At 48.7% G+C, this 27008-nt stretch overlaps 1 protein-coding gene across 5 annotated transcripts; it reads right to left on the reverse strand.

The window, feature by feature from the left end:
* Positions 1–521: 521 nt before the first annotated feature.
* LOC119959317 (zinc finger protein 239-like) lies at positions 522–10419 on the reverse strand. 5 transcript variants are annotated; one of them, XM_038787627.1, is made up of 3 exons: positions 10327–10419; positions 7685–7800; positions 522–2493 (listed from the first exon to the last, which is right to left on the reverse strand). In XM_038787627.1, the coding sequence occupies exon 3, from the start codon at positions 2223–2225 to the stop codon at positions 1233–1235; it is 993 nt and encodes a 330-aa protein (XP_038643555.1). In that variant the 5' UTR covers positions 2226–2493; positions 7685–7800; positions 10327–10419; the 3' UTR covers positions 522–1232. The 5 variants fall into 5 exon arrangements, with proteins under 5 accessions (XP_038643555.1, XP_038643558.1, XP_038643556.1 ...); XM_038787630.1 differs by having other exon boundaries at positions 7678–7800; XM_038787628.1 differs by lacking the exon at positions 10327–10419 and adding an exon at positions 10011–10308.
* Positions 10420–27008: the final 16589 nt, after the last annotated feature.

Consider the following 27008-nt stretch of genomic DNA (forward strand, 5'->3'; position numbering starts at 1 on the left):
TTAGGGAGAAGGTTGATACTGTCATCATTGTGAACAACACAAACTATCTCTTGTAGCTTGTTGAATCAGATTTAACGGGGTCAATTTCTATATGTTTTCTGGACTGGACAATCACATTTAAATCTGGGACTCAGGTGACGATATGAATTTGTGTTAGGTGACAAGATGTAGAACTATGTTTTATCCCAAGAATACCTTACACTCAGAGTGATAGTTTTTCAGAACCAGGTGTGAAGCATGATTTCATCCTCAAAAGGACCACAAAAGTTCTATCATGAGAGCATCCAAAGGAAGAGTAGCTGATCTCAATGGGTGTAGTGAGGTTATCGATGGGTTTTGAATGTAAATCCACACAATGAAGATCAGAATCGGGTGAGTTTTTCCTGCTCCACCGTCTGATCCAATAAACACTCGGCACCTGTTCAGTTACCTTGAGTCAAATAGTTCGAATTCTCATTTTGGAAATGGAGTAAGGGGGTTTTCCTTTTTAAATAAATTAACAAAAACATCTTATTTACAGATTCCAATTTAAAAGATTTAATATGTACACAGTCTTTGGTATTTGTGCTATCTTATCCACAAAAATAAGTAAACTCAAAAAATACTCAACACAAATACAGACGGTAATGTGATTACGTGACTACATCACTTAATAAAGGTGTCAGAGTGGAAAAGGAGATCCTGGAAACCTAAATTTAACTCCTGAAAATCAGATTGGCACACAGGGATAAATCGCTGGCTTTTAAAACAGACCACGGCTGGCCAAGCAGCACGGTTCAATTCCCGTACCAGCCTCGCCGAACAGGCGCCACTATGTGGCGACTAGGGGCTTTTCACAGTAACTTCATTTGAAGCCTACTTGTGAGAAAAAGCGATTTTCATTTCATTGAGCATCTCGCGAGAAAATCTCAAGAAGAGTCATTGAAAAATATATATTTTAAGCCCTGCAGTCAGATCTTTCAGATACTGAATTGTAGATTATGCACCAAAGATTGATCCAGAATTGAAGCAAAAGTTCAGAAATTTATTCTAAACATGTTTCTGCTGAGAATTCCTGGATTAAGGGGAAATATCACAGATGGTGCTTTTAACAATAGACACTGTAGCCCCAAAAATACATGCAATTTTCAGCTTATTAAGATTCAGCAGTTATGGGGTTAACATCAGCAGAAAATATTGTCAGATGATCAAAACTAAACAACAGCAACAACAGCAGAATCCAACCCCTGCAGTCATTGATGAACTTGCTGATGTTTCTGGAGGCATCGTGACTGAGTGAATCCCTTCCCACACACACAGCAATTGAATGGTTTCTTAGTGTGAGTGCGTTGGTGTGCCAGCAAGTTGAAAGACTTTGCGAATCCCTTCCCACACACTGAGCAGGTAAACGGTTTCTCCCCAGTGTGAGTGCGATGGTGAGCAGTGAGGTTGGACGACCGATTGAATCCCTTCCCACACACGGAGCATGTGAACGGTCTCTCTCCAGTGTGAGTGCGTTGGTGAGCAGTGAGGTTGGATGACTGCCTGAAACTCATTCCACAGGAGGTGCAGCTGAATGGTTTCTCTTCAGTGTGAATTCGTTGGTGTCTCAGAAGGGTGGGTAAAACTGTGAATCCTTTCCCACACACAAAGCAAGTAAACGGTCTTTCCGTAGTATGGAGCCGCTGGTGTACAATGAGGGAGGATGCCTGTCTGAAACTCTTTCCACAGGAAGTGCAGCTGAATGGTTTCTCCTTAATGTGAACTCGCTGGTGTGACAGCAAGTGGGATGATCCAGTGAATCCCTTCCCACACACAGAGCAGGTGAACGGCCTCTCACCTCTATGAACACGCTGGTGTGACAGCAGGTGAAATGACTGAGTGAATCCCTTCCCACACTCGGAGCAGCCAAACGGCTTCTCCCCAGTGTGAGTGCGTTGATGTACAGTGAGTGCTGAAGAATGCCTGAACCACTTTCCACAGGAGATGCAGATGAATAGCTTTTCCTCAGTGTGAATCCGCTGGTGAGACCAAAGGCCAGATGACTGAATGAATCCCCCCCCACACACAGAGCAGGTGAACAGCCTCTCCCCAGTTTGAATGCGTCGATGGTTTTCCAGCAGGGAAGGATAACTGAATCCTTTCCCACAGTCTTCACATTTCCATGGTTTCTCCATGATGCCAGTGTCCTTGTGTCTCTCCAACTTGGATGATTCGTTGAAGTCTTCTCCACACACGCAGGACATGTGTACAGTTTCTCCTCGCTGTGAATGTCGTAATGTTTCTGCAGGCTGTGTAACTGGTCAGTTCACTGGAACGCTCTCGCTCGGGTGTGTTTGTCTCGATATCTTTCCAGTCTCACTGATGTTTAAAAGTGTTTCTCACAGACAGAAGAGACAAACGTTTCTCCTTCAACATTCAAAGTCTGAGGATTTTCAGGTCCTGATGAATTGAGTGACTGTCAGATGATGTTTGGTTTCAGTCTCACATCTGTAAATCCTCCTTTCTAATATCCTGTAAAAGGAATTTACAAACATCATCACTGTCAGTGAATGATATAAATTCTGAACAGACAATTCTAGTTTCTCGGGAACATTTTTTCCTCTCCATTCCCCCAAAGCTGTAAATCCTCGTCCCACACACTCTCCCTCCTCCCTGGGCTGAAATCCAAACCCATCTGCACCATTTCTTTCCTCCACTCCCAGTTTTCTCCCTCCCTCTCCTCTGCCTGGGTTCAGTTCTCCAGCTCCTGTCTACAGACTGACAATAAAATCAATGGGTCTTATTGGGGGTTTGGGGCCTCCAGCGGGTGTTTGTGAATCCTCCCCGCCCACCTGCCAGGGTTTCCTTCCTTGTCAGAGATCATAGTCCTCATTGATTTGAGTGCAAAGTGTCAGCTCTTATTTATTATCCCCCATCCTGTGATGTGAACCACCCTCCAGTGTGTGAAGCAGGATGGTGCCCGTTAATCTGGGCCTGTTCCCGGGAGGGAGGAAGAAGCTCCGCAGCTGCAAACCAGGGAGCTGATACTGATGGTGAAGGGTTTGTGGATCCACAAAGTGTTTCCAAATCTGTTTCTCCCGCCACAGGTGTAACATGGTGGCAGTGGTTAGCACTGCTTCCTCACAGCTCCAGCGACCTGGGTTCAATTCCAGGGTAACCATGTGGCGTTTGCACATTCCCCGCATGTGTGCGTGGGTTCCCTCCGGGTGCTCCAGTTTTCTCCCACCGCTCAAAGCTGTGTAGGTTTGGTGGATTGGCTATGCTAAATTGCCCCTCACTGTCCAAAAAATGTTAGGTGGAGTTACTGGGTTATGGGGATAGGGTGGAGTCATGAGCTTAAGTAGGGTGCTCTTTCCGAGGGCTGGTGCAGGCTCGATGGGCCGAATGGCCTCCATCTGCACTGTAAATTCTATGAATCTGCAGGATTTCTCAGTCACTCTGATCCAATGGGTCTGTCTGGTGGTATTTCCCTGGTCCTGTCCATGTGTTTGGGTATTTTAGGGAGCCGGTACAACTCCCTTGGTTCCAGCTGTTGTTTTTGGTTAATGTGTCTGGAATATTTGAGTTCTTCCAGTCTGTCTCCAATTCTCCTTCCTGTCTCGGGTAGATTGATCGAGGGAGCTTGGTGTTGTGATTTATGTTGTTTAGTTGTCTGTCCGTCTCCAGCAGGTACTGTTGTCTCTCGATAATGACTGTGCTGCTACCCTTGTCTTCTGGTCTTATTAACATTTCTGTGTTGGATCTAAGTTCCCAAATTGTCTGTCTTTCTCTCCAGGTAAGATTCTGTTTGTCTCTTGTATTTCATTACTGTGACAGGGCAGAGATCTGATTGAAGGGATTCAAACATAGGAGTTCTGGGAAAGATGGGCAAGGATTTGGGAGGTGACAACATGTTCAAAGAGTTTGGAGAGGAGAGGGAGGTTGAAGATGGGTCAGTAATTTGTAATGATGGCAGGGTCAAGAGTTTGTTTTATAGAGGGGGTGATGATGGCAGATTTGAAGGACAGAGGGACAGTACCTGAAGGGACAGAAATGTTGACAATATCCATGGACACAGGGCAGTTGGCTGATCAGTAGCTCAGTGGGAATAGGATCGATGGAGCAGGAGCTGGGTCTCATGGACAAGATGAGCTCTGAGAGGGCACGAGGGGAGATGGGAGAGGAACTAGAGAAAGATGTGGGTTCAGGGCTCGGGAAAGGATGAAATTTAGAGACAGTTTGGTCCAGTGGGCACGTGGAAGGGAGGGAAGCAGCAGAGGCAGCTGATCGGATTCACTCAATCTCAGACACAAAGAAGCTCCACAAGCCCCTCACATCTTGTTGGAGGTGAGGATGGAAAAGACAGGGGAGAGCGAGAGTACTTCAAAAGGAGCTAACTTGTGTCAGAGATATTAAAAAGTTTCAACAGTGCGCATTTAACACAAATCTAATTTTTTTGACTTTTAGCCAGAATATTAGCCCCTGTAAATGAGCAGAAAGAGACCCAAATGAACATGGTTCAGTCCTGACTGTGAGTAACAGCAAAATTCAATTACTGCAGTTATTTGTGGCACTGTTGGTGTCTCAGGAGGTGGGATGAAGTGCCGAATCCCTTCCCACAATTGGAGCAGATGAACGGTCTCTCCCCAGTGTGAACTCGCTGGTGCTTCTGCATGGCGGATGACTCAGTGAATCGCTTCCCACACTGGGAGCAGGTGAATGGCCTCTCCCCGGTGTGAATTCGTTGATGTACACAGTGAGGTGAGATGATCGCCTGAAACCAGTCCCATAATGAGAGCACCTAAACGGTCTCTCATCAGTGTGAACATGTTGATGATGCATCAGTTCCCCAGAACTCTTATAGCTCTTCCCGCAGTCTGGACATTGAAACGGTCTTTCATCAGTGTGAATTCGCTGGTGACTTAGCAGGTCGGATGACTGGGTGAATCCTTCCCCACACTTGGAGCAGCTGAATGTTCTCTCCGCAGAGTGAATTCGTTGGTGCTTCTCCAGGTCAGATGATCGCAAGAATCTTTTCTCACACTTGGAGCAGCTGAATGGCCTCTCCCCAGTGTGAATTCGCTGGTGCCTCTGCAAGTCAGATGATCGAGTGAATCTCTTCCCACACTCTGAGCAGGTGAATGGCCTCTGCCCAGTGTGACTTTGCTGATGCACAGTGAGGTCAGATGATTGTCTGAACCCAGTCCCACAGGGAGAGCACCTAAACGGTCTCTCATCAGTGTGAACACGTTGATGGCGAATCAGTTCCCCAGAACTTTTACAGCACATCCCGCAGTCTGGACAATGAAACGGTCTCTCATCAGTGTGAACTCGCTGGTGACTCAGCAGGTGGGTTGAAAAAGAAAATCCCTTCCCACACTTGGAGCAGGTGAAGGGTCTCTCCCCAGTGTGACTGCATTGATGAGTTTCCAGCTTGGAGGGGGAAGTGATTCCTTTCCCACAGTCCGCACATTTCCACGGTTTCTCCTCGGTGTGACTGCATTTGTGGCTTGTGAGGTCTGATAGAGCGAATCCTCGTCCACACAAACAAATCATGTACGGTTTCTCCCCACTGTGAACAATGCTTTTTCCTTCCATGTTCAAAATCCGCTGATATTCAGGGGATGATAAATTGAGGACTCTGTCAGATCCTGATGTGATGTTTGGTTTGAGTTTCCGGACTTTGAATCCTCCCCTTCGAACACCCTGTGAAACTGATTTAAAAACAGAAAATAGGGAATGAGAGAGACCCCACAAAAACACAAAGGCAGGTTGTGAAATTGAGCTGAATGCATCTGGTCACTTGTGGGGCCGGCACTAGGAAAAAGTGACCATGAAAACAGCTGGATTGTTATAAAACCCAACTGGCCTCTTTGGGAGGAGAGAGAAAGAGGCGAAGGTGGATTTTGTATATCTACAAGACATATGGGCCTCACGGTAGCATAGATGGGCCTCACGGTAGCATGGTGGTTAGCATCAATGCTTCACAGCTCCAGGGTCCCAGGTTCGATTCCCGGCTGGGTCACTGTCTGTGTGGAGTCTGCACGTCCTCCCCGTGTGCGCGTGGGTTTCCTCCGGGTGCTCCGGTTTCCTCCCACAGTCCAAAGATGTGCGGGTTAGGTGGATTGGCCATGCTAAATTGCCCGTAGTGCAAGGTTAATGGGGGGATTGTTGGGTTACGGGTATACGGGTTACGTGGGTTGATCATTGTTCGGCACAACATCGAGGGCCGAAGGGCCTGTTCTGTGCTGTACTGTTCTATGTTCTATGTTCTATATTAACAGAGTAGTTAGCAAAGCAAATTCGATCTGAGCTTCATCAAGAGTAATATTGATACTGAAACTATGCTTCTGGTGGCACAGTGATTAGCACTGCTGCCTCGCAGCGCCAGGGACCCGTGTTCAATTCTGGCCTTGGTGACTGTGTGGAGTTTGCACTTTCTCCCCGTGTCTACGTGGGTTTCCACCCGGTGCTCAGGTTTCATCCAACAATCCAAAGAAGAGAACGTTAGGTGGATTGGCCTTGATAAATTCCCCCTTAATGTCCAGGGATGTGCAGGTTAGGTGGGGCTATGGGGTTACAGGGACAGGGTAGAGGTGTGGGCCTAGGCAGGGTGCCCTTTCAGAGAATCGGTGTAGACCCGATGGGCCGAATGGCCTCCTTCTGCACTGTTGGAATTCTATCGTTCTAATTCTATTCTATGAATCTTTATACAGCTCTGGTCACCACTCTTCAGGAAGGATGTGAAGGTTCTTGGAGAAGGTGCAGAGGAGATTTACCAGAATGGTTCCAGCAAAGGAGGTTGAGGGGAGATTTGATTCAGGTCCACAAGATTATGCCAGATTTCCATCGGGTGGACAAAGAAACTCTGTTTCCATTCACTGATCGTACAAGCAGTCGGGACACAGATTTAAAGTTTTGGGTAAAACCTGGATTGAACAATATAAGACCCTGAAGGGTTTTGACAGGGTGGATGTGGAGAGGATGTTTCTTCTTGTGGGAGAATCTGGGACACGGGGGTCACTGTGGCAAAATAAGGAGTCGCCCATTCAAGATGGAAATTAGGATTTTTTATTCTCTTGCGGGTTATAAGACTTTGGAACTCGCGCCCTTAAAAGGCAGCGGATGCAGAGTCCTTGAATAGTTTTAAGGCAGAGCGTGATGAGCAAGGGGGTGAAAGGTTATCAGGGGTAGGCAGGAATATGGAGTTGAGGTTAGAATGAGATCAGCCACAATATTTTTGAATGCTGAGCAGTCTCGAGGGGCCGAGTGGCCTGATCCTAGTTTGTATGTAAAAGGTACAGGAGATATGAGGTGATATGAGATATGTTTTTACACAGCGAGCAGCAATTACCTGAAACTTGCTGCCTATGAGGGAGTTTGAAAATAGACACAATGAATCATTTGATTTCAAAAGAAAACAGGGATAGAGCAGGAGAATGGGACTCACGGGATTGCTCCAAAGAGCTAGCATGGATTCAATGGGCCAAATGCCATTCTCTGTGCCATCATGTCTAATATAACCCCGGGGGTTCAGATATCACTCAGGTAAATCTGTGCTACACTCCCTCCGAGACCATTCTATCCTTCCTCAGGTTTGTTGCCCAGAACTGAACACAGTTCTCCAGGTTTGGTCTAACCAGGATTTGTGAATCTCGGGGCTTTTCCAGTCACACTGAGACCTGAAATCTTCCCTCACAAACAGAACAGACAAACCTTTTACCTTCCACACCCAGATGCTGCTGATATTCAGGTTCTGATGAATCGAGTGACTCTGTCAGATCGCGATGTAACATTTGGTTTGCGTTTCCCGTCTGTTCAACCTCCACTTCCATTATCCTGTAAATTTGCAGAAACCTCACTGTCAGCTTAGGATAGAAATTCACAACATTCTCTCCTCACCAACTTTGATCAAATGTATTCCTGGAGATTTGATCACATGACCTGCCCCCATCCTCCAGCCTTTAATCAGTCAACACATCCATCCTTGTGACACACTGCCTTCCTCGGCCAATTGGGAAGCAAAAGGACTCATTACCTTACAGGACTGTGACTGACTGTCAGCCAATCAACCTTTATCCCTTTTTCAATATTTTTATATCCACTGAAGAGAAATGGTCAAAGAAAATTACATTAAAATCTTCTTTACTGTTCTAATGATTTTCCAGACATGAATCTTGCCAAGAAGGTCACATTTGAATTCATTAAAGTCTACTGAAGACCCTGAAACGATTGTCAATTGCTGTAAAAACCCATCTGATTCACTGATGTCCTTCAGTGAAGGAAATCTTCTATCCTTACCTGGTCCGGCCTACATGTGACTCCAGATCCACAGTCAGCTTGTTGACTCTTAAAGTGCTGTCTGAGATGCACTCAGTTTAAAGGCAATTAGGAAGGGTAATAAATGCTGGCCCAGCCAGCGACACCAACATCCCGTGAATCAGTGTTCTTCAAAGTCGGGGGTGCAACCCACAGGGGGGGGGGGGGGTCGCGGGCGTATGTCGGAAGGGTCATGTAGCCGTTGACCGCGACGCTCCCGATCGCGCAAATTCCTGTGCAGCAGCCGGCTTTGAATAATGCCGGCTGCAAGGGGCCGTAAACCTGTTAAAAAAAGTTGGTGCACTGCGCATGCGCGCACGATGACCGGCGCGCATGCATATTCTGCGAACATGTAAAAAAAAAAATCGGCTGCATTGCACATGCGTGCCTGATCATCGTGCGTGCATGCGCAATGCGGCTGATGTTTTTACATGCTCGCAGAATACGCATGCGTGCCGATAAACGGGCATGCATGCGCAGTGCTGCGTCTATTTTTTTAAAAACCGTTGCAACTTTTTCTTTTACAAGTTCTGGAGTGGTTTTTATTCATTTCATTTTTTAAAAACAGGTTCAGGGGGGATTTATTTGGTAAAAATTTACAGAAAAAACATGCAGAACTTTGGACAGATGGAGACTCCATATTTTCCGACATAGGAAGGCTTCACCTTCATTCAACAGGTTCCATTGGAGGAACGTGTACGAGGGCCAAAGGGACCCAAAACCATTTCCTCCATTTTTGTCAGCAGCAAATAAGGTAAGAGAAAATGGTGGGTCGTGCAGGTCGGCCGGCGTGCATCACGAAGGCCGGCTGGTGTGCAGCGCGAATATCGGTTGGGTTGGGGCCCGAAGGTTGGCCAGTTGGTAAAAATGGATCCCCGGAATAAAAGTTTGAAGAACACTGCCATGAATGAATGGAAAACAAAATTTCCATCCTTACCTGGTCTAGCCGACACGATTCCAAACCACAACAATGTGGTTGACTCTTTAAATGCCCTCCGAGATGGTCTAGAAAGCCACTCAGTTCAAGGAAAATCAGGGATGCGCAATAAATGTTGGCCCAGCCAGTGACTCCGAATAAAATAAAATCCTGGAGACTCCAGTCAGTCAATCCTGGAGAGTTGGCATCCGGTCCAGGCTCGCAGCACATGCATTCTGCAGCACCTTGTCCTCTGTAAAGATGGCGGCCGGTAACCCGGGCCTGTTACCAGACTCCTAAATGACACTCTTATGGACTGACCTCATTAACACAACACCATGTATGCTTCATACGATGCCGGTGTTTATGTAGTTACATTGTATACCTTGTGTTGTCCTCTTATGTATTTTCTTTTATTCCCTTTTCTTCCATGTACTTAATGATCTGTTGGCTGCTTGCAGAAAAATACTTTTTACTGTACCTCAGTACACGTGACAATAAACAAATCCAATCCAACATGCATACTTACAGCATCTTATATTACAACAGTGAATATGTTTCAAAAGTACTCCATTGTCTCTAAAAGACTTCAGAAGGTCCAGTGGCAGTGCAAGGTTTTATAGAAATGTACATTTATTCTAATAGTCCACAAACTAGGATATACCCGTCTCTGGATCTGTAAAGACTTAATTACCTGCAAATGCTCACATTCAAAGCCTTGTCTTGCATCTTTGACTTTGTCTATATATATGTTTATAGAACATACCTCTTTATTCACCTGAGGAAGGAGCAGTGTCATTGATTTGAAACAAACCTTTAACCTGGTGTTGGAAGACTTCTGTCTGTGGGATGATTCTGAAAGGTTTGCTCCAGCCCAGGGGGCGGGGCTGGAGGACTGACCGACAGCGGCTGGTCCTCCAGCCAATCAGAGTGAATGGGAGGCGGAGCAAAGCCAGGCCTCTCGCTCCCTACGCATGCGCCCGGCCATCGGGGCCTGTCTCGGGGAAAAGCCAGAGCAGCGTTCGCCGGTTCAACTGTCGGATCCGAGCTTCGTATTCGGGGATTGGGGCCCACACAGAGTGTTTATGAAACCTCCCGACCCATCCACCGGCTCCATCCCTCCCTCATACCTCAGCGGGCGAGATATGACCAGCGGAGTATTTCAATCCTACTGCCTGAATCGTCAACTGTCATCGGCACTGCGCATGCTCCAATCACGTGGGAGACACCGGGGCCCAGCCCCGCCCCCCACTCACTCCGATTGGTTGGAGGACAAGCCACTCCGTTCGATCCTCCAGTCCAGCCCCTCTCTTCCTATTGGACAAGAGCTGCCGTCAACCACTCCCTGGGCATGGTGAGCTGAAGCATGCGCAGTGCCGATGCTGGGCTCGGCCGGGAGGTTTCACTGAAGCTGTTTTGGGGCTTCACTACTTTAGTTGATGTTCGGTTTTTTTGTGAGTTTTGAGACCTGCACATTTATGTTCATGTGCAGGATTAAGCCAGCATCTGCCTTAGCATGATGCTGGGTGTGAAAAGAACTAAGCAAAAGAACATAAAGTAAATAATGGATAAAACAAAAGAAGGGAGTGCTGCTAAAACAACGAGTGGAGCACAACCCAAATGGAACAAGAAAGGGATCAGAAACTTATCTAAAACCCGTCAAATTAGAGTGTGAAAATCGGATAGATAAGGCAATCCAACCCCTGCAGTGCCCACCGAGCACGGAAATCTTCCAGTGTGCCCGTGGACACCGCATGCTCCCTCTCCAGGGACAGCCGGCCGCGAACAAGGCCACGGAAGAGGGGCAGACAGTCGGGCTGGACGACCCCCTCGCTCGCCCGCTGCCTGGACCGATAAATGGCTAGTTTGGCCAGGCCCAGGAGCAGGTTCACAAGGACGTCCTCTGCCTTCCCCGCCCCTCGCCGCACCGAATGTCCATAGATCAGGAGCGTGGGGCTGAAGTGCAAACAGAACCTCAACAACAACGTTGTCAAGAAATCAAAGAGGGAGTGCAGCCTGGGACAGTCAACATAAACGTGCTCCACGGTCTCCACCAGGCCGCAAAAGGAGCAGGTCTCTGGCAGAGCCGCGAAGTGGTGAATCCGATAGTTGTACGGCACTGCCATGTGCAGCACCCTCCACCCCAGGTCCCCAAGTTTTATGGGGATGACGCCTCTATAGAGGGACCCCAGCAGGGACCTCCGCCGCCAGACGGCAATGAAGCACGCCAAGGCGTCTCCAGACGGCAGGCAAGAGGAAGGAGGTGGAAGGTGTGCAACAGCAGGCCGTACAGGCAACCCCTCCGTGCAGTGCGAAATGCCACGGAGGGTATTTGCATGAGGCAGCAGTGCCGGCGCCCGGCGGGTGCGTAGGGGCCTGGGACCAATGTGAAATTCTGTCTGAGCGGGGGTCCGCTCAGACGGGATGCCACCGCACAACCACACCGCCTCTAGCTCCAGTATGCCCACGGGGACGAGCACGGCCGTTTTGAGGCCTTGGATGGCATTGGCCATGTACCAGACAGACACTGCCCCGCGCTCGGCTAGCTCGTGGGGTGTCAGCCAGCCCGCCCTCCGCCGCCCAGCGCGTCCCCAATCCTGGTCACCCCGGCATCCACAGCCCTCCGCTCCGCCAGCCACTGGAATGGAAATTGGCGGAGGTGCGGATTCCTGAGCAGCGGCTCCCTCGCGAGGGCCAGTACTCCTGACAGGGGAGAGCTGCGGCGCGTGGCGACCATGTTCCAGACTTTGAGGAGGTCCTGGTACAAGATGAGCAGCGCCAACAAAGATTTCCGAAGACCCTGCTGGTCAACGAACAGGAGCTGCACGTCATAGTTCAGGCCGTGCACCTGGCAGAAGAAATACGTCACCAGGGCACAGCATCGTGGAGGAGGCTCGACGTACAGGTATCACTGCAGAGTCTGAGGCGGAAAGTCGCAATCTGGCTGCGAAGGCACACCAGCGTCTGTCTGCCCTCCGCAATCGGGAGATTCAAGACCTCCGCAGCGACCCCGTGCAATCGTTTGTCCCAGAAGAACCGAAGCAGGGTTCTCTGGATGCGTGGGACAAAATCAGGGGGAGGGGTCAAAAGTGACCAGCCGGTACCACAGCATGGAGGCAATCAGCTGGTTTATGATGGGAACTCGACCCCTGCAGGACAGCACTCGGAGCAGTCCTGTCCAGCATCTCCGGCAAGTGGTGGCCTTGGTCTCCAGCTCCTGCCAGTTCGCCGGCCAGGCTTCCTCTGCCGGGCAAAGATGGACTCCCAAGTACAGGATATTGGTCCGACTCCAGTTGAAGGGCCTGAGCTCCTCCGGGAGGGGGTCCATCTGCCACGGACTGACCAGGAGTCCAGAACATTTAGCCCAGTTTTTTTTTTTTTATAAATGTTTTTATTCAGTTTTCATATTTTATATTGAACAAATTACAAATTGTTAGGAGAGAAAAAGAACAAAAAAAAACAAACAAACACGCAAAAATTAACATACATATTTACAGGTAAGCATCTTCGTAGTGGTAACTGCGCCCGCCCCCCCCCCCCCCTCAACATGTTTATTTAGTTTGGTTTTGGGCCTTAGCTAGCCATCGAACCCCCGTACCGAACCTGTAGCCCCCCCCCCTCCCGCTACCTTCCCCCGACTATTCTTCCTCTTGTACATTGGCCACAAATAGGTCCCGGAACAGTTGCATGAATGGCTCCCACGTTCTGTGGAAGCCGTCGTCCGACCCTCGGATGGCAAATTTGATTTTCTCCATTTGGAGAGATTCCGAGAGGTCGGACAGCCAGTCCGCAGCTCTGGGCGGTGCTGCTGACCGCCAGCCAAACAGGATTCTACGGCGGGCGATCAGGGAGGCAAAGGCAAGGGCGTCCGCCCTCCTCCCCAGGAATAGATCTGGCTGTTCTGAAACCCCGAAGACCGCCACTATCGGGCATGGCTCCACCCTCACTCCCACCACTTTGGACATAACCTCGAAGAAGGCTGTCCAGTACTCCACGAGTCGGGCAAGACCAGAACATGTGGGCGTGGTTGGCCGGGCCTCTTTGGCACCGTTCACATCTGTCTTCCACCTCCGGGAAGAACCTACTCATACGGGTTCTTGTTAAGTGGGCTCTATGTACCACTTTTAGTTGCGTCAGGCTGAGCCTTGCGCACGTGGAGGTGGAGTTGACCCTATGCAGTGCTTCGCTCCAGAGTCCCCACCCTATCTCCATCCCCAGGTCGTCCTCCCATTTCCTCCTTGTTGCGTCCAGTACGGTGTCGTCCCTATCTACCAGTCGGACATACATGTCACTACAGTTCCCTTTCTCTAGGATACTTGCGTCCAGTAGGTCTTCCAGTAGTGTCTGTCGTGGCGGTTGTGGGTACGTCCTTGTCTCCTTTCGTAGGAAGTTTTTGAGCTGCAGGTACCGTAGCTCGTTCCCCCCAGCTAGCTGAAATTTCTCTGTCAGTTCGTCCAGTGTTGCGATCCTGTCGTCCGTGTATAGGTCCCTGACTGTCAGTGTCCCTCCGTCCTGCCTCCACCTTTTGAAGGTGGCGTCAGTCAGTGCTGGTGTGAACCTATGGTTGTTGCAGATGGGAACCCTGTTCGACATTTTGGTCAGGCCAAGTTGCTGCCGCAGTTGGTTCCAGGATTGGAGGGTGGCTGTCACCACTGGGCTGCTGGAGTGTTTTTTGGGTGGGGATGGGAGTGCTGCCGTGGCGAGGGCCCGGAGGGAGGTTCCCATGCAGGAGGCCTCCTCCGCACGCACCCACTCAGCCTCTGGCTCCTGGATCCATCCCCTTACTCGCTCGGCTGTTGCTGCCCAGTGGTAGAATTGTAGATTCGGGAGGGCTAGCCCTCCCCTGGTTTTTGTTTTTTGTAAGACCTTCTTTGGGATCCTAGCATTTTTACCCCCCCATACGAACGCCATGATGAGTTTGTCCAGCGCTTTGAAAAAGGCCTTGGGGATGTAGATCGGAATGGATCTAAACAGGAAGAGGAACCTGGGCAGTACGTTCATTTTGATCGTCTGAACTCTCCCCGCGAGGGAGAGCGGGAGTGTGTTCATTTAGCCCAGTTGATCCGTGCGGAAGACGCGGCGGAGTAGACAGCTTGGCACTCTTGCATCCTCCGCAGGTCACCATGGTCAGTGAACATGAGAAGCACGTCATCAGCGTAAGCTGAGAGGACCAGCTCCACGTCCGGCTCGCACAGAACCAGCCCCGTTAACCTCCTCTGCAGGAGGCACAGGAAAGACGCCAAGCAGAGAGAATAAAGTTGGCCGGACAGGGGGCAGCCCTGACGCACTCCTCTCCCAAAGCGAAGGGGTGCCGTCAGGGACCCGTGACCCTTAATCAGACACTCCGAGGCGGCGTACAGTAATCGGATCCGGGCGGCAAAATGCATCCCGAACCTGAAAGCTCGCAGAGTCCTGAGCAAATACTCGTGCCCCACCCTGTCGAACGCCTTCTCCTGGTCAAGAGACAAGAAGGCGCTCGACATACCAGTCCTCTGGGAGAAATGAATAATGTCCCGGACCAGGTGGATGTTATCAAATATTGTGCGGTCCGGGACTGTGCAGGACTGGTCAGGGTAGATCATGTGGTCCAGCATGGGGCCAAGGCGTAAAGACAGCACCTTGGCAAAGATTTTGTAGTCCGTGCTGAGGAGGGAGACCGGTCGCCAGTTCTTAATTTGGCGGAGATCCCCCTTCTTGGGCAGCAGGGTAATGACGGCTCTGCGCCACGAAAGGGGCATCTCCCCGGTCGCAGTACATTAACCCAGGACTCCCGCGTAGTCGCTCCCCAGGACATCCCAGAATGCCCTGAAGAACTCCACGGTCAGCCCGTCCAGCCCTGGGGTTTTCCCCGTGTCAGACTGTCCAGGGCGCCGGTCAGCTCTTGGAGGTTGATGGGATCATCGAGCTTCCCGGCGCCCTCCGGGCCGACCTGCAGCAGGCCCTCCCACAGAACTCTGCAAGCGTCCTTGTTGGATGGATCCGGAGAGAAGAGGTTGGAATAAAAATCCCTAATCAGGGTCCTGACCCCCTCCGGATGCGAGACGAGGGACCCGTCGTCGGCCAGCAGCGTAGAAATCTGCTGACGGGCCACCGTCCTCTTTCCAGCGAGTAGAAGAAGGGGGAGCCGCGGTCCATATCTGTCAGGACACGGATCCGCGACCTCGCGTAAACGCCACGGGACCTGGCAAGTTGCAGGTCCCACAGCGTGCCCCTCTTCGCTCTGTGCACCAGCCGCAGGGCCGGGTCCTCATTGGGCTGAGCAAGACGTGACTCCAGATCGAGGAGTTCCTCAGCCAATTTGGCGATCGTGGAATTCCGCCTTGCCATAGACCCCTTCGTGTACCCCGACAGAAGGCGCGGACGTGAGTCTTGCCCACATCCCACCATAGCCTCAAGGAGGGGAAGTCACCCCGCTTCCTTCTCCAGCCGGCCCAGAAACGGCGGAACGAGTCCAGGAACGGCTCGTCCTCCAGCAGCAGGTTGTTAAAATGCCAGTGCGCGGACCGTGTCTGAGCGCGGGACGGGGCGAACCCCGCCCACACCAGGTGGTGATCCAAGCACGGCAGCTGCTCCATGGAAGCCGTCGGAACGCTGGGCAAGTACGTCTTGGAAATGTAAAGACGGTCGATTCTGGACGCTCTGAACGGAGGCCGCACATAAGTGTACGCCCGCAATTCAGGATGGAGAGTCCGCCAGACGTCCACCAAGTCAAAGGACCTAACCAGGTCCCTCAACTTCACCACCGCCGCCGAGCTGCGCTGGACTCCACCACGGTCCTTGTCCTGGAGGGTGCAATTAAAATCTCCTCCGAGGACGATGCACTCGCCCACCGGAATGGTGGCAAAAAGAGTGGACACTTTTCCAAAGAAAGTCACCTGCTGCGGTCCTTCTGCCGGAGCGTACACGTTTATAAAGTGGATTAGCACTGCCCTGTCACGGATCTTCAGGTGCAGCAGACGGCTTGGCACTGGCTCCTTGACCCCCAAGATCTCTGGCTGAAAATGTGGAGCCAACAAGATAGCCACCCCACCCAAACGTGGGCCAGGTGACTCATGAAGACTCCTCCTTGCCACTCCAGGGTCCACTGAGCTTCATCACCCGGAATGGGTTTCCTGCAGGAAGCACACCCCGTACTTTCCATCCAGAAGGATAGAAAAGAACTGGAAACAAAGAACAAAGAAAATTACAGCACAGGAACAGGCCCTTCGGCCCTCCCAGCCTGCACCAATCCAGATCCTTTATCTAAACTTGTCTCCTATTTTCCAAGGTCTACTTCCCTCTGTTCCCACCCATTCATATACCTGTCTAGATGCTTCTTAAATGATGCTATCGTGCCCGCCTCTACCACCTCCACTGGTAAAGCGTTCCAGGCACCCACCACCCTCTGCGTAAAAAACCTTCCACGCACATCTCCCTTAAACTTTCCCCCTCTCACTTTGAAATCGTGACCCCTTGTAACTGACACCCCCACTCTTGGGAAAAGCTTGTTGCTATCCACCCTGTCCATACCTCTCATAATTTTGTAGACCTCAATCAAGTCCCCCCTCAACCTCAGTCTTTCCAACGAAAACAATCCTAATCTACTCAACCTTTCTTCATAGCTAGCACCCTCCATACCAGGCAACATCCTGGTGAACCTCCTCTGCACCCTCTCCAAGGCATCCACATCCTTCTGGTAATGTGGCGACCAGAACTGCATGCAGTATTCCAAATGTGGCCGAACCAAATTCCTATACAACTGTAACATGACTTGCCAACTCTTGTACTCAATACCCCGTCCGATGAAGGCAAGCATGCTGTATGCCTTCTTGACCACTCTATCAACCTGCGTTGTCACCTTCAGGGAACAATGGACCTGAACTCCCAGATCTCTCTGCACATCAATTTTCCCCAAGACCCTTCCATTGACCATATAGTCCGCTCTTGAATTTGATCTTCCAAAATGCATCACCTTGCATTTGCCTGGATTGAACTCCATCTGCCATTTCTCTGCCCAACTCTCCAATCTATCTATATTTTGTTGTATTCTCTGACAGTCCTCCTCGCTATCTGCAACCCCCTCAATCTTAGTATAATCTGCAAACTTGGTAATCAGACCACCTATACCTTCCTCCAGGTCATTTATGTAGATCACAAACAATGGTCCGAGCACGGATCCCTGTGGAACACCACTAGTCACCCTTCACCATTTTGAGACACCCCCTTCCACCACTACTCTCTGTCTCCTGTTGCCAGTTCTTTATCCATCTAGCTAGTACACCCTGAACCCCATACAACTTCACTTTTTCCATCAACCTGCCGTGGGAAACCTTATTAAACGCCTTACTAAAGTCCATGTATACGACATCTACAGCCCTTCCCTCATCAATTAACTTTCTCACTTCCTCAAAGAATTCTATTAGGTTTGTAAGACATGACCTTCCCTGCACAAAACCATGCTGCCTATCACTGATAAGTCTATTTTCTTCCAGATGTGAATAGATCCTATCCCTCAGTATCTTCTCCAACAGTTTGCCTACCACTGACGTCAAGCTCAGGTCTATAATTCCCTGGGTGGTTCGACTATACTGGGAGCTGTGTCAACGTTGGTGATCTCCATTTAGAAAAATGAAATAGAGGCACTGGAGAAGGTGCAACAAAGATTCATAATATACAGAACTGAGAGCATTTAACACTCAGGAAAGGCTGGAGCTGCTTTTTTCTGGAAAAGAGAAGACTGTTGGGTGACCTGGTGGATGTCTTTGAGATTATGAAGGGATTCAATAATCCAATAGGAATTTCAGTGGAAACCTCTTTACCCAGCAAGTGGTGAGAATGTGGAACTCGTTACCACAGCGAGTGGTTGAGGTGAACAGCATGAATCCATTGAACGTAAAGCTAGATACATACATGAGGGAGAAAGGAATAGAAGGAGATGCTGATGGATGGAGAGCTAACCGATCCCCATGTAAATCTGTAATAATAGTGGATACATTGGTGGTCATCTTCCAGGATTCCATAGACTCTGGAACAGTTCCTGCAGATTGGAGGGTGGCTTATGTAACCCCACTATTTGAAATGAGAGAGCAACAGGGAATTATAGGCCAGTAAGCCTGACATCGACAGTGGGGAAAATTCTAGAATCCATTATCAAAGATTTTATAGCAAAGTACTGAGAAAACAGTGGCAGGATTGGACAGAGTCAGCATGGATTTATGACGGGGAAATCATGCTTGACTAAATCGACTGGAATTCTTCCAGGGTGTAACTGGTAGAGTTGACGAGGGGAAGCCAGTGGATGTGGTATATTTGGATTTTCAGGTGGCTTTTGACGAAGTAAAATAAGAGATTAGTGTGTAAAATTAAAGCACATGTGATTAGGGGTAGTGTATTGAGATGGATTAAAAAAAAACTGGTTGGCAGACAGGAAACAAAGAGGAGGAATTAATGGTCTTTTTCAAACTGGCAGGCCGTGTCTAGTGGGGTACCGCAGGGATCAGTGCTTGGGCCCAGATATTCACAAGACAGATTAATGATTTTTAAAAAATTTTAAATATCCAATTCTTTTTTCCAATTAAGGGGCAATTTAGCGTGGCCAATTCACCTACCCTGCACATCTTATTAATAATAACAATAATAATCTTTATTGCCACAAGTAGGCTTGCATTAACACTGCAATGAAGTCACTGTGAAAAGAGTTGGATGATAAGCCATGATCATAATGAATTGCAGAGCAGGCTGAAGTTAAAAACATACCACTATTCTTAGAACTCCCCCTATACCAAAAAGTGTCGATATTCTGACTGGTGAACAGGGATTCTCACTCCCTGACTCCGATGCAGACTTAGGTGGGTGCTATTCAGGTCAAACTATATTTTCAAGTTATCCCCCGGTATAACCCATACCTTCACAGAAGAATTGTACCTACTTACCACTTTAATAGCATCGGTATCCTGGGTCCTGCGTTGCTAAGTAAAGTAGGCTTTGTAATAACTACTGTCAGGTTAAAACTTTTAAGTTATTTTATTCTTATATTTCTTCTTTTAAAAAGATGCAATCACTGCCTTTACAGAAAAGTAAAAAGATTTTGCTTCTGGATTCTCCTGGTTGGGTGAAGGGACCTTCAGGCCCACCTTGACAATCACTCTTCTTTAGCTTTTGGTCTTCCTCAGATGTATTAGCTGTTCTGCTTGGTTGCTATGCTCCCTCTTTCCCATGTACTGAGCTATGAGAGCTGGTTCTGAGCTGACTCTGCCTCCTCTCTAAATTTTGGTCTTCATTAGATATATTAGCTGTTTTAGCTCGGCTGCTTTGCTCTGTCCCTTTGCAATGACCAAGCTATGAGAGCTGACTCTGAGCTGACTCTTGTTTCTTCTCTGCTCCTTTCTCAGTGTTTGAAATGAAATGAAAATTGCTTATTGTCACGAGTAGGCTTCAATGAAGTTACTGTGAAAAGCCCCTAGTCGCCACATTCCGGCGCCTGTCCGGGTAGGCTGGTACGGGAGTCGAACTGTGCTGCTGGCCTGCTTGGTCTGCTTTAAAAGCCAGCGATTTAGCTGAGTGAGCTAAGCCAGCCCCTCGTTTATATATCTTTCTAACAGTTAAAGTTTTTATTACTTTATTGTAAAGTAATTTTTATTTCACTTGGATTGTAAAAGGTACCTATAATCTAAATGTTTCTAACACGACTAAGTATTCATTTTGAGCATGACCTCATCTCATAGATCTCTAATTACATTGTTTCCTTTGTGATGTTCAAAATGCTTTGATTTCAACGTGGTGTGATGTTTGATTCTGCCATTTCTATAGATTTATCAAATTGTGTCCCCAGCTCATAATTTTGACTTTGATTTGGGTCTAATTTATGTTTTTGTAGACACATTGTCTCCAGCTTTCCATATTCACCTAATGTCAGCAAAATTTCACACCTAGAATTGTCACCTAATTCAACTGAACCTCATCCATTCTTTTCCAGCTGCATAACTTCAAGGAGGGTATGAAATATTGTTTTTAGCTTTATACTAAAGATTCAATTGGTGGTGAGTTTAAAAGATTTGCCTCACATTTAAACACTGGTCTCCTAATTCAGCTGAACCTCATCCACTCTTTTCCATCTGCTTACCCAACTAAAAAAAGGAGGTTCGAAACATTGCTTTTAGCTGTATACTAAAATTCACTGATTGTGTCTTGAAAGACCTGCTTATTTTGTTTGCTAAGCCTGCTTGACCAAAGCTATCTGCATTTTACAATCCTCTCCTGGCAGCTGCTGTTAACCCTTCGTGGGATTTTTCCCTATCTTCTCTTATGTTTCTTAAATCAGGTATTACCAAACTTCCATGTTCCAAATGACACGTCTTTCTATATTTTCAATTACAAGGCGCAAAGGGCCAAATGGCCTCCTCCTGCTCCTATTGCCAATATTTCTATGTAATCCCTTCCCACACTAAGAGCAGGTGAATGGCCTCTCCTCAGTGTGGACTCGCTGATGTCGCTGCAGACTGAATAACTGTGTAAATCCCTTCCCACACTGAGAGCAAGTGAATGGCCTCTCGCCAGTGTGAACTCGCCGATGTTTCTGCAGGCTGGATAACCGTGTGAATCCATTCCCACAGAGGGAGCAGGTGAATGGCCTCTCCCCAGTGTGAACTCGCCGATGTTTCTGCAGGCTGGATGATTCTGTGAATCCCTTCCCACACACAGAACAGGCGAATGGCCTCTCCCCAGTGTGAACTTTCTGATGTCTCTGCAGACTGGATGACTGAGTGAATCCCTTCCCACACTGAGAGCACGTGAACGGGCGCGCACCAGTGTGAATTCGCTGATGGATCCGTAGGTTGGTTAAGTATTGGAATCCCTTCCCACACTGAGAGCAGATGAATGGTTTCTCCACAGTGTGAACTCGCTGGTGTGACTTGAGGATGGTTAACCGAGTGAATCCCTTCCCACACACAGAGCAGGTGAATGGCCTCTCCCCAGTGTGATTGCGTCGATGAGTCACCAGCTCAGATGGGAATCTGTATCCCTTCCCACAGTCCCCACATTTCCATGGTTTCTCCATGTTTTGGGTCTCCTCATGTCTCTCCAGATTGGACAATCAGTGGAAGCCTTGTCTACACACAGAATATGTGCACTGTCTCTCCTCACTATGAATGGTGTGATGTTTGTTTCAGGCTGTGTAACTGGTTTAAGCTCTTTCCACAGTCAGTTCACTGGAACTCTCTCACTCGGGTGTGTGTTGTGTGAGTCTCGGTGCTTTTCCAGTCACACTGATGTTTCAACAGTCAGTTCACTGGAACACTCTCACTCGGGTGTGTGTTGTGAGAGTCTCGGTGCTTTTCGTGCTTAAAATCTTTGGAAGCCGACAGATCGGACAAACATTTCTCCTCCTCACCAACGATATTCAGATCAAAATGAATCGACTGAGTTTGTCACATTGAGACATGACCTTTGAGATTTCTGTCTATAATTCCTCCTCTTCCAATATCCTTTAAAAACAATTTGCAAAAATCATCATTGTTAGTACACGATAGAAACTCGGAAGACAATTGTAGTTCTTATGGAACATAATTTCCCCTCTCGTTCTCCAAAAGCTGTAAATCTCCATCCCACACAATCTCCCTCCATTCTCACTCTGCTGCATCTAATATTCACCCTCCCAATTCTCCTGAAGGTGCTGATTCATGTTGATTGACAGATCCAAGCTCAGCTCACTGCTTCCTGACCAGGACAGAGATTATAATAGGAGCAAGAGTAGGCCATTCGGCCCACCGAGTCTGCTAACCATTCAATGAGATCCTTGGCCGATCTACCTCAGCACCATTTTCCCCACACGGTCCCCATATCCCTCGATATCTTCACTATCTAGAAACCTATCAATATTTGTCTTGAACATCCCTGATGACCGAGGCTCCACATTCCTCTGGGATAGAGAATTCCAAAGCTTCACCACATCCTCGAGTGAAGAGATCCCTCCTCATCTCAGCTTTCACTCTATTTTCCTACCCGTTCCCGGTAACCCTTAACTCCATTGTTAATAAAATATCTGTCAAACTTGTGCTTCAATATATTCAATGACCCCCAGATACAACTGGTCCCTGTGGAAGAGAAATCCAGAGATTAACAACCCTCTGAGGGAAGAGATGACTGGAAATCTATAACGGAGCTGCAATCTTATATTAAAAGAGAAATCATAATAAATATATTTTATTACAGAACCGTAAATAATATATCTAATCTGTACCATGTAACAACACCAGACATATCTCTGTCCACTATTAATTTAATGTCCCCTGAAATGTCAAACATCTCCATGGGAACCCACCCCTTTAATTGTGAACATTAGGAAAGAGACCATCCTTTTCGCCAGACAAATAAATATGTCAAGCTGATGGAGAGACCTGGACAACAAGGGAGAACAATACATCAGAGGTCTCTCCAATGGCAAGGAAGGAAACCCTGGCAGGTGGGTGGGGAGGATTCACAAACACCCGCTGGAGGCCCCAAACCCCCCAATAAGACCCATTGATTTTATTGTCAGTCTGCAGACAGGAGCTGGAGAACTGAACCCAGGCAGAGGAGAGGAAGGGAGAAAACTGGGAGTGAGGAAAGAAATGGTGCAGAATGGCAGCAAGGTGGTGCAGTAGTTAGCACTACGGCCTCATGGCACCGAGGTCCCAGGTTCGATCCCAGCTCTGGGTCACTGTCTGTGTGCAGTTTGCACATTTTCCCCGTGTTTGCGTGGGTTTCTCCCCACAACCCAAAGATGTGCAGGTTAGGTGGATTGGCCATGCTAAATTGCCCCTGAATTCGAAAAAATAAAATGCATACTCCAAATTAAAAAAAAAAGAAACGGTGCAGATGGTGAGATGGCTTTGGTTTTCAGCCCAGGGAGGAGGGAGAGTGTGTGGGACGGGGATTTACAGCTTTGGGGGAACAAGAGAACAAAAAATGTTCCAGAGAAAATAGAATTGCCTGTTCAGAATTTCTATCCTGGACTGACAGTGATGGCTTTTGTAAACTCCTTTTATAGGGGGTTAGAAGGGGAGGATTTACAGATGGAAACTCAAATCAAACTTCACAACCAGATTTAACAAAGTCACTCCATTCATCAGGACCTGAATATCATTGGCCTGTGAATGTGGAAGAAGAAATGTTTGTCTGGTCTGTCCGTAGGAAAAGATTTTCCAAGATCAGTGTGACTGTAAGAAAACCCGATACACACACACTCGACTTGAGTGAGTGTTCCAGTGAACTGACTGTGGAAAGAGCTTTAACCAATTACACAGTCTGAAAAAACACCACTCCATTCAGAGCGGGGAGAGACCGTACACATGCTCTCTGTGGAGACAAGGTTGCCACGATAGCACAGTGGGTAGCATTGTTGATTCTCAGCGCCAGGGACTCGGGTTTGATTACCGGTTTGGGTCTCTGTCTGTGCGAAGTCTGCACATTCTCCCCGTGTCTGTGTGGGTTTCCTCCGGGTGCTCCAGTTTCCTCCCACAAGTCCCAAAAATCGTGCTTGTTTGGTGATTTGGACACTCTGAATTCTCCATCCGAACAGGCGGCGGAGTGGGGCGACTAATTGATTTTCTCAGTAACCATTGCAGTGTTAATGTAAGCCTTTTTGTGACACTAATAAAGTTTATTATTTATTATTCAACTGATCGTCAAACGTGGTTAGGGACAAGGACACCAGCAGCATGCTGAAACCGTGTAAATAGGGGCTGGTTTAGGACAGGGCTAAATAACTGGCTTTTAAAGCAAGACCATGGCAGGCCAGCAGCGCGGGTTCGATTCCGGTACCAGCCTCCCTGAACAGGTGCCGGAATGTGGTGACTAGGGGCTATTCACTGTAACTTCATTTGAAGCCTCCTTGTGACAATAAGCGATTTTCATTTCACTTGTCATGTGGGGACTGTGGGAAGGGATTCAAGTCCCCATGTGAGCTGGGGACTCATCACCGCAGTCACACCAGCGACAGACCAGTCACCTGCTCCAAGTGTGGGAAGGGATTCAAAACGAAAGGGAAAATGCTGGAAAATCTCAGCAACTCTGGCAGCATCTGTAGGGAGAGAAAAGAGATAAGAGTTTCGAGTCCGATGACTCTTTGTCAAAGCTAACAGACAGAGAGAGTGGGAAATATTTATACTGTGGAGTGAGAATGAAAGATGAGTCATAGCCACAGAAACCCAGGGAAACCGGCTGCTAATGGCCACAGAACCCAAGGGGAAAGACTGCAAATGGCAGTCCCCAGACAGGACAAAAGATGTGAAAGGTCAAACAGCAGGGAAACTAACATCAGAGGATAAACTGTAGGTGTGGCGGGAGGGGAAGGGGGAAGCAAAGAGGAGAAAGGTGCAGGAAAGCGGAGGCGAAGGAGTTGAGAGAAAGGGATGGAGTCCTTACAGGGTGTAGGGTGTGAAGAGCTGTAGTCAAGATAGGAGTCAGTGGGCTTGTAGTGGATAGTCTATTGCCGGAAATGGAGACAGAAAGATCAAGGAAAGGAAGGGGAGTGTCTGAGATTGTCCAGGTGAAAGTGATGGAGGGGTGGAAATTGGAAGCGAAATTGATGAATTTTTCCAGGTCCGGGCGAGAGCACGACACGGCACCAAAATAGTCATCAATGTATCGGTAAAGGAGTTGTGGCAGGGGGCCCGGATAGGACTGGAACAAGGAATGTTCCATATACCCCATAAAAAGGCAAGCATAGCTAGGACCCATGCGGGTACCCATTGCTACACCTTTGATTTGGAGAAAGTGAGATGAGTTAAAGGAGAAGTTGTTGAGAGATAGAACGAGTTCAGCCAGGCGGAGAAGTGTTGGTGGATGGGAATTGTCCGGATCTCTTTTCGAGAAAGAAGTGAAGGGCTCTCAGGCCATCCTGGTGTGGGATGGAGGTGTAGAGGGATTCCACATCCATGGTGAATAGAATGCGGTTAGGGCCCACGAGCTGGAAGCTGTCAATATGGCGCAGGGCATCAGAGGAATCCCGGATGTAGCTGGGGAGGGAATGGACCAGAGGAGTGAGGATGGAGTCAAGATAAGAGGCAATAAGTTCGGTGGGGCAGGAGCATGCTGATACAATGGGCCTGCCGGGACAGTCCTTTTTGTGGATTTTGGGAAGTAGGTAAAAGCGGGCTGTCCGGGGTTGGGGGACGATGAGGTTGGAAGCCATAGGGGGAAGGCGTCCGGAGGAAGTGAGGTCACTAATGGTGTTGGAGATAATGGTTTGATGTTCAGTGGTCTTGGCATGGTCCAGGGGGAGGTAAGAGGAAGTATCAGAGAGTTGGCGCTCAGCCTCTGCGAGGTAGAGGTCAGTGCGCCAGACGACAACAGCACCAACTTTGTCAGCAGGTTTGATGACAAAGTCGGGGTTAGACCTGACAGAGTGACGAGCAGAAAGTTCAGAATGAGAGAGGTTGGAATGGGTGAGGGGGGCAGAAAAATTAAGACGGGGGGGGGTCCACTTGGAGGCAGAATGTTGGAGGAACATGAAAGGATCAGCGGAACGGGGGAAGGATTCTTGCCCAAAGAAGTGGGCACAGAGGCGAAGGCGACGAAAGAAGAGTTCAACATCATGCCGAGCCCGGAATTCATTGAGATGGGGATGCAAGGGTACAAAGCTGAGTCGTTTGCTGAGAACAGCATGCTCAGCCTCAGAAAGGGGAAGGTCACTGTGTATGGTGAACACGCGGCAAGGGCTGGGGTTGGGAGAAATGGGGTACGAGGGATTGGGACTGGTGGAGGGCCTGGGATGGACAGCAGTGTTGATACTGGGAGAAATGGAGTACGAGGGTTTGGGACTGGTAGAGGGTCTGGGATGGGCAGTGGTGTTGATACTGGGAGAAATGGAGTACGAGGGTTTGGGACTGGTGGAGGGTCAGGGATGGGCTGTGGTGTTGTTACTGGGAGAAATGGGGTACGAGGGATTGGGACTGGTGGAGGGCCTGGGATGGACAGCAGTGTTGATACTGGGAGGAATAGGGTACAAGGGTTTGGGAGTGGTGGAGGGTCAGGGATGGGCTGTAGTGTTGATGAGTTGTTGAAGCTTGCATTCCTTACCATCTGTAAGAAAGTCGTTAAGATGTCGAATGATGCAAAGGATGAAATTAAACTGGGGACAGGGCCAGCTTTGAGAGAGAGTAAGACGGTGCTGCTGGAGAGAGATGTCGAGTGTCTTCATGTGGCACCGCATGGCACTGAGTGTGGCTTTCAGGATGCGGCGGGAGCAGCGGTTGGAAGAATGTTGTATATCCTGGAGGTACCCTGTAATTATGGGAAGGGATTCACTCAGTTATCCGAGTGAGGATTTACCAGGATGAGGGAGCCGAGCTGGTGAGGAAGCGAGCGGCCTTTAATAAGGTTCAGGCTGTTCTGTGTAAGAAAGGAGTTTGATTCGGGGCGGTTTACCCGGCAAAGCTGCGGGTTACAAATGAGTCCAAAGATTTCCATTTGGAGACACTGGAGGAGGCGAATGCCTTTACTGTAAAGCATGGACTGGGGTCCAGTTATCTGTATTGGACAAGATCCACATTCCTGTGGGGTGGGGTGGGTGTTGTGATATCCTCGATATAGTTTTTGACATTTTCTAATAGAATCTGTTTTTCTGTGTGGGGATGAAGCGAGATTTTCTTTACAAAGCACAATGTAGATCTATGGGGAGGGTGGGGGGATGGCCCCTGTTGGAAATTGAGTCTATTAAGGGACTGCATTCTGAAGTATGTTTGATCCTCAAAGTAGGCAATATTGGTGTTTCTATTTTCATGTTGTCCTGAGAGGAGCTGCCCCACCAGCAGTCAGATGGTGAATGGGAGTGAGATGGGGGGGGGTTTGA

Source organism: Scyliorhinus canicula, unplaced genomic scaffold (genome assembly GCF_902713615.1).
Source record: "Scyliorhinus canicula unplaced genomic scaffold, sScyCan1.1, whole genome shotgun sequence".
In the NCBI taxonomy this organism is placed as follows: domain Eukaryota; kingdom Metazoa; phylum Chordata; class Chondrichthyes; order Carcharhiniformes; family Scyliorhinidae; genus Scyliorhinus; species Scyliorhinus canicula.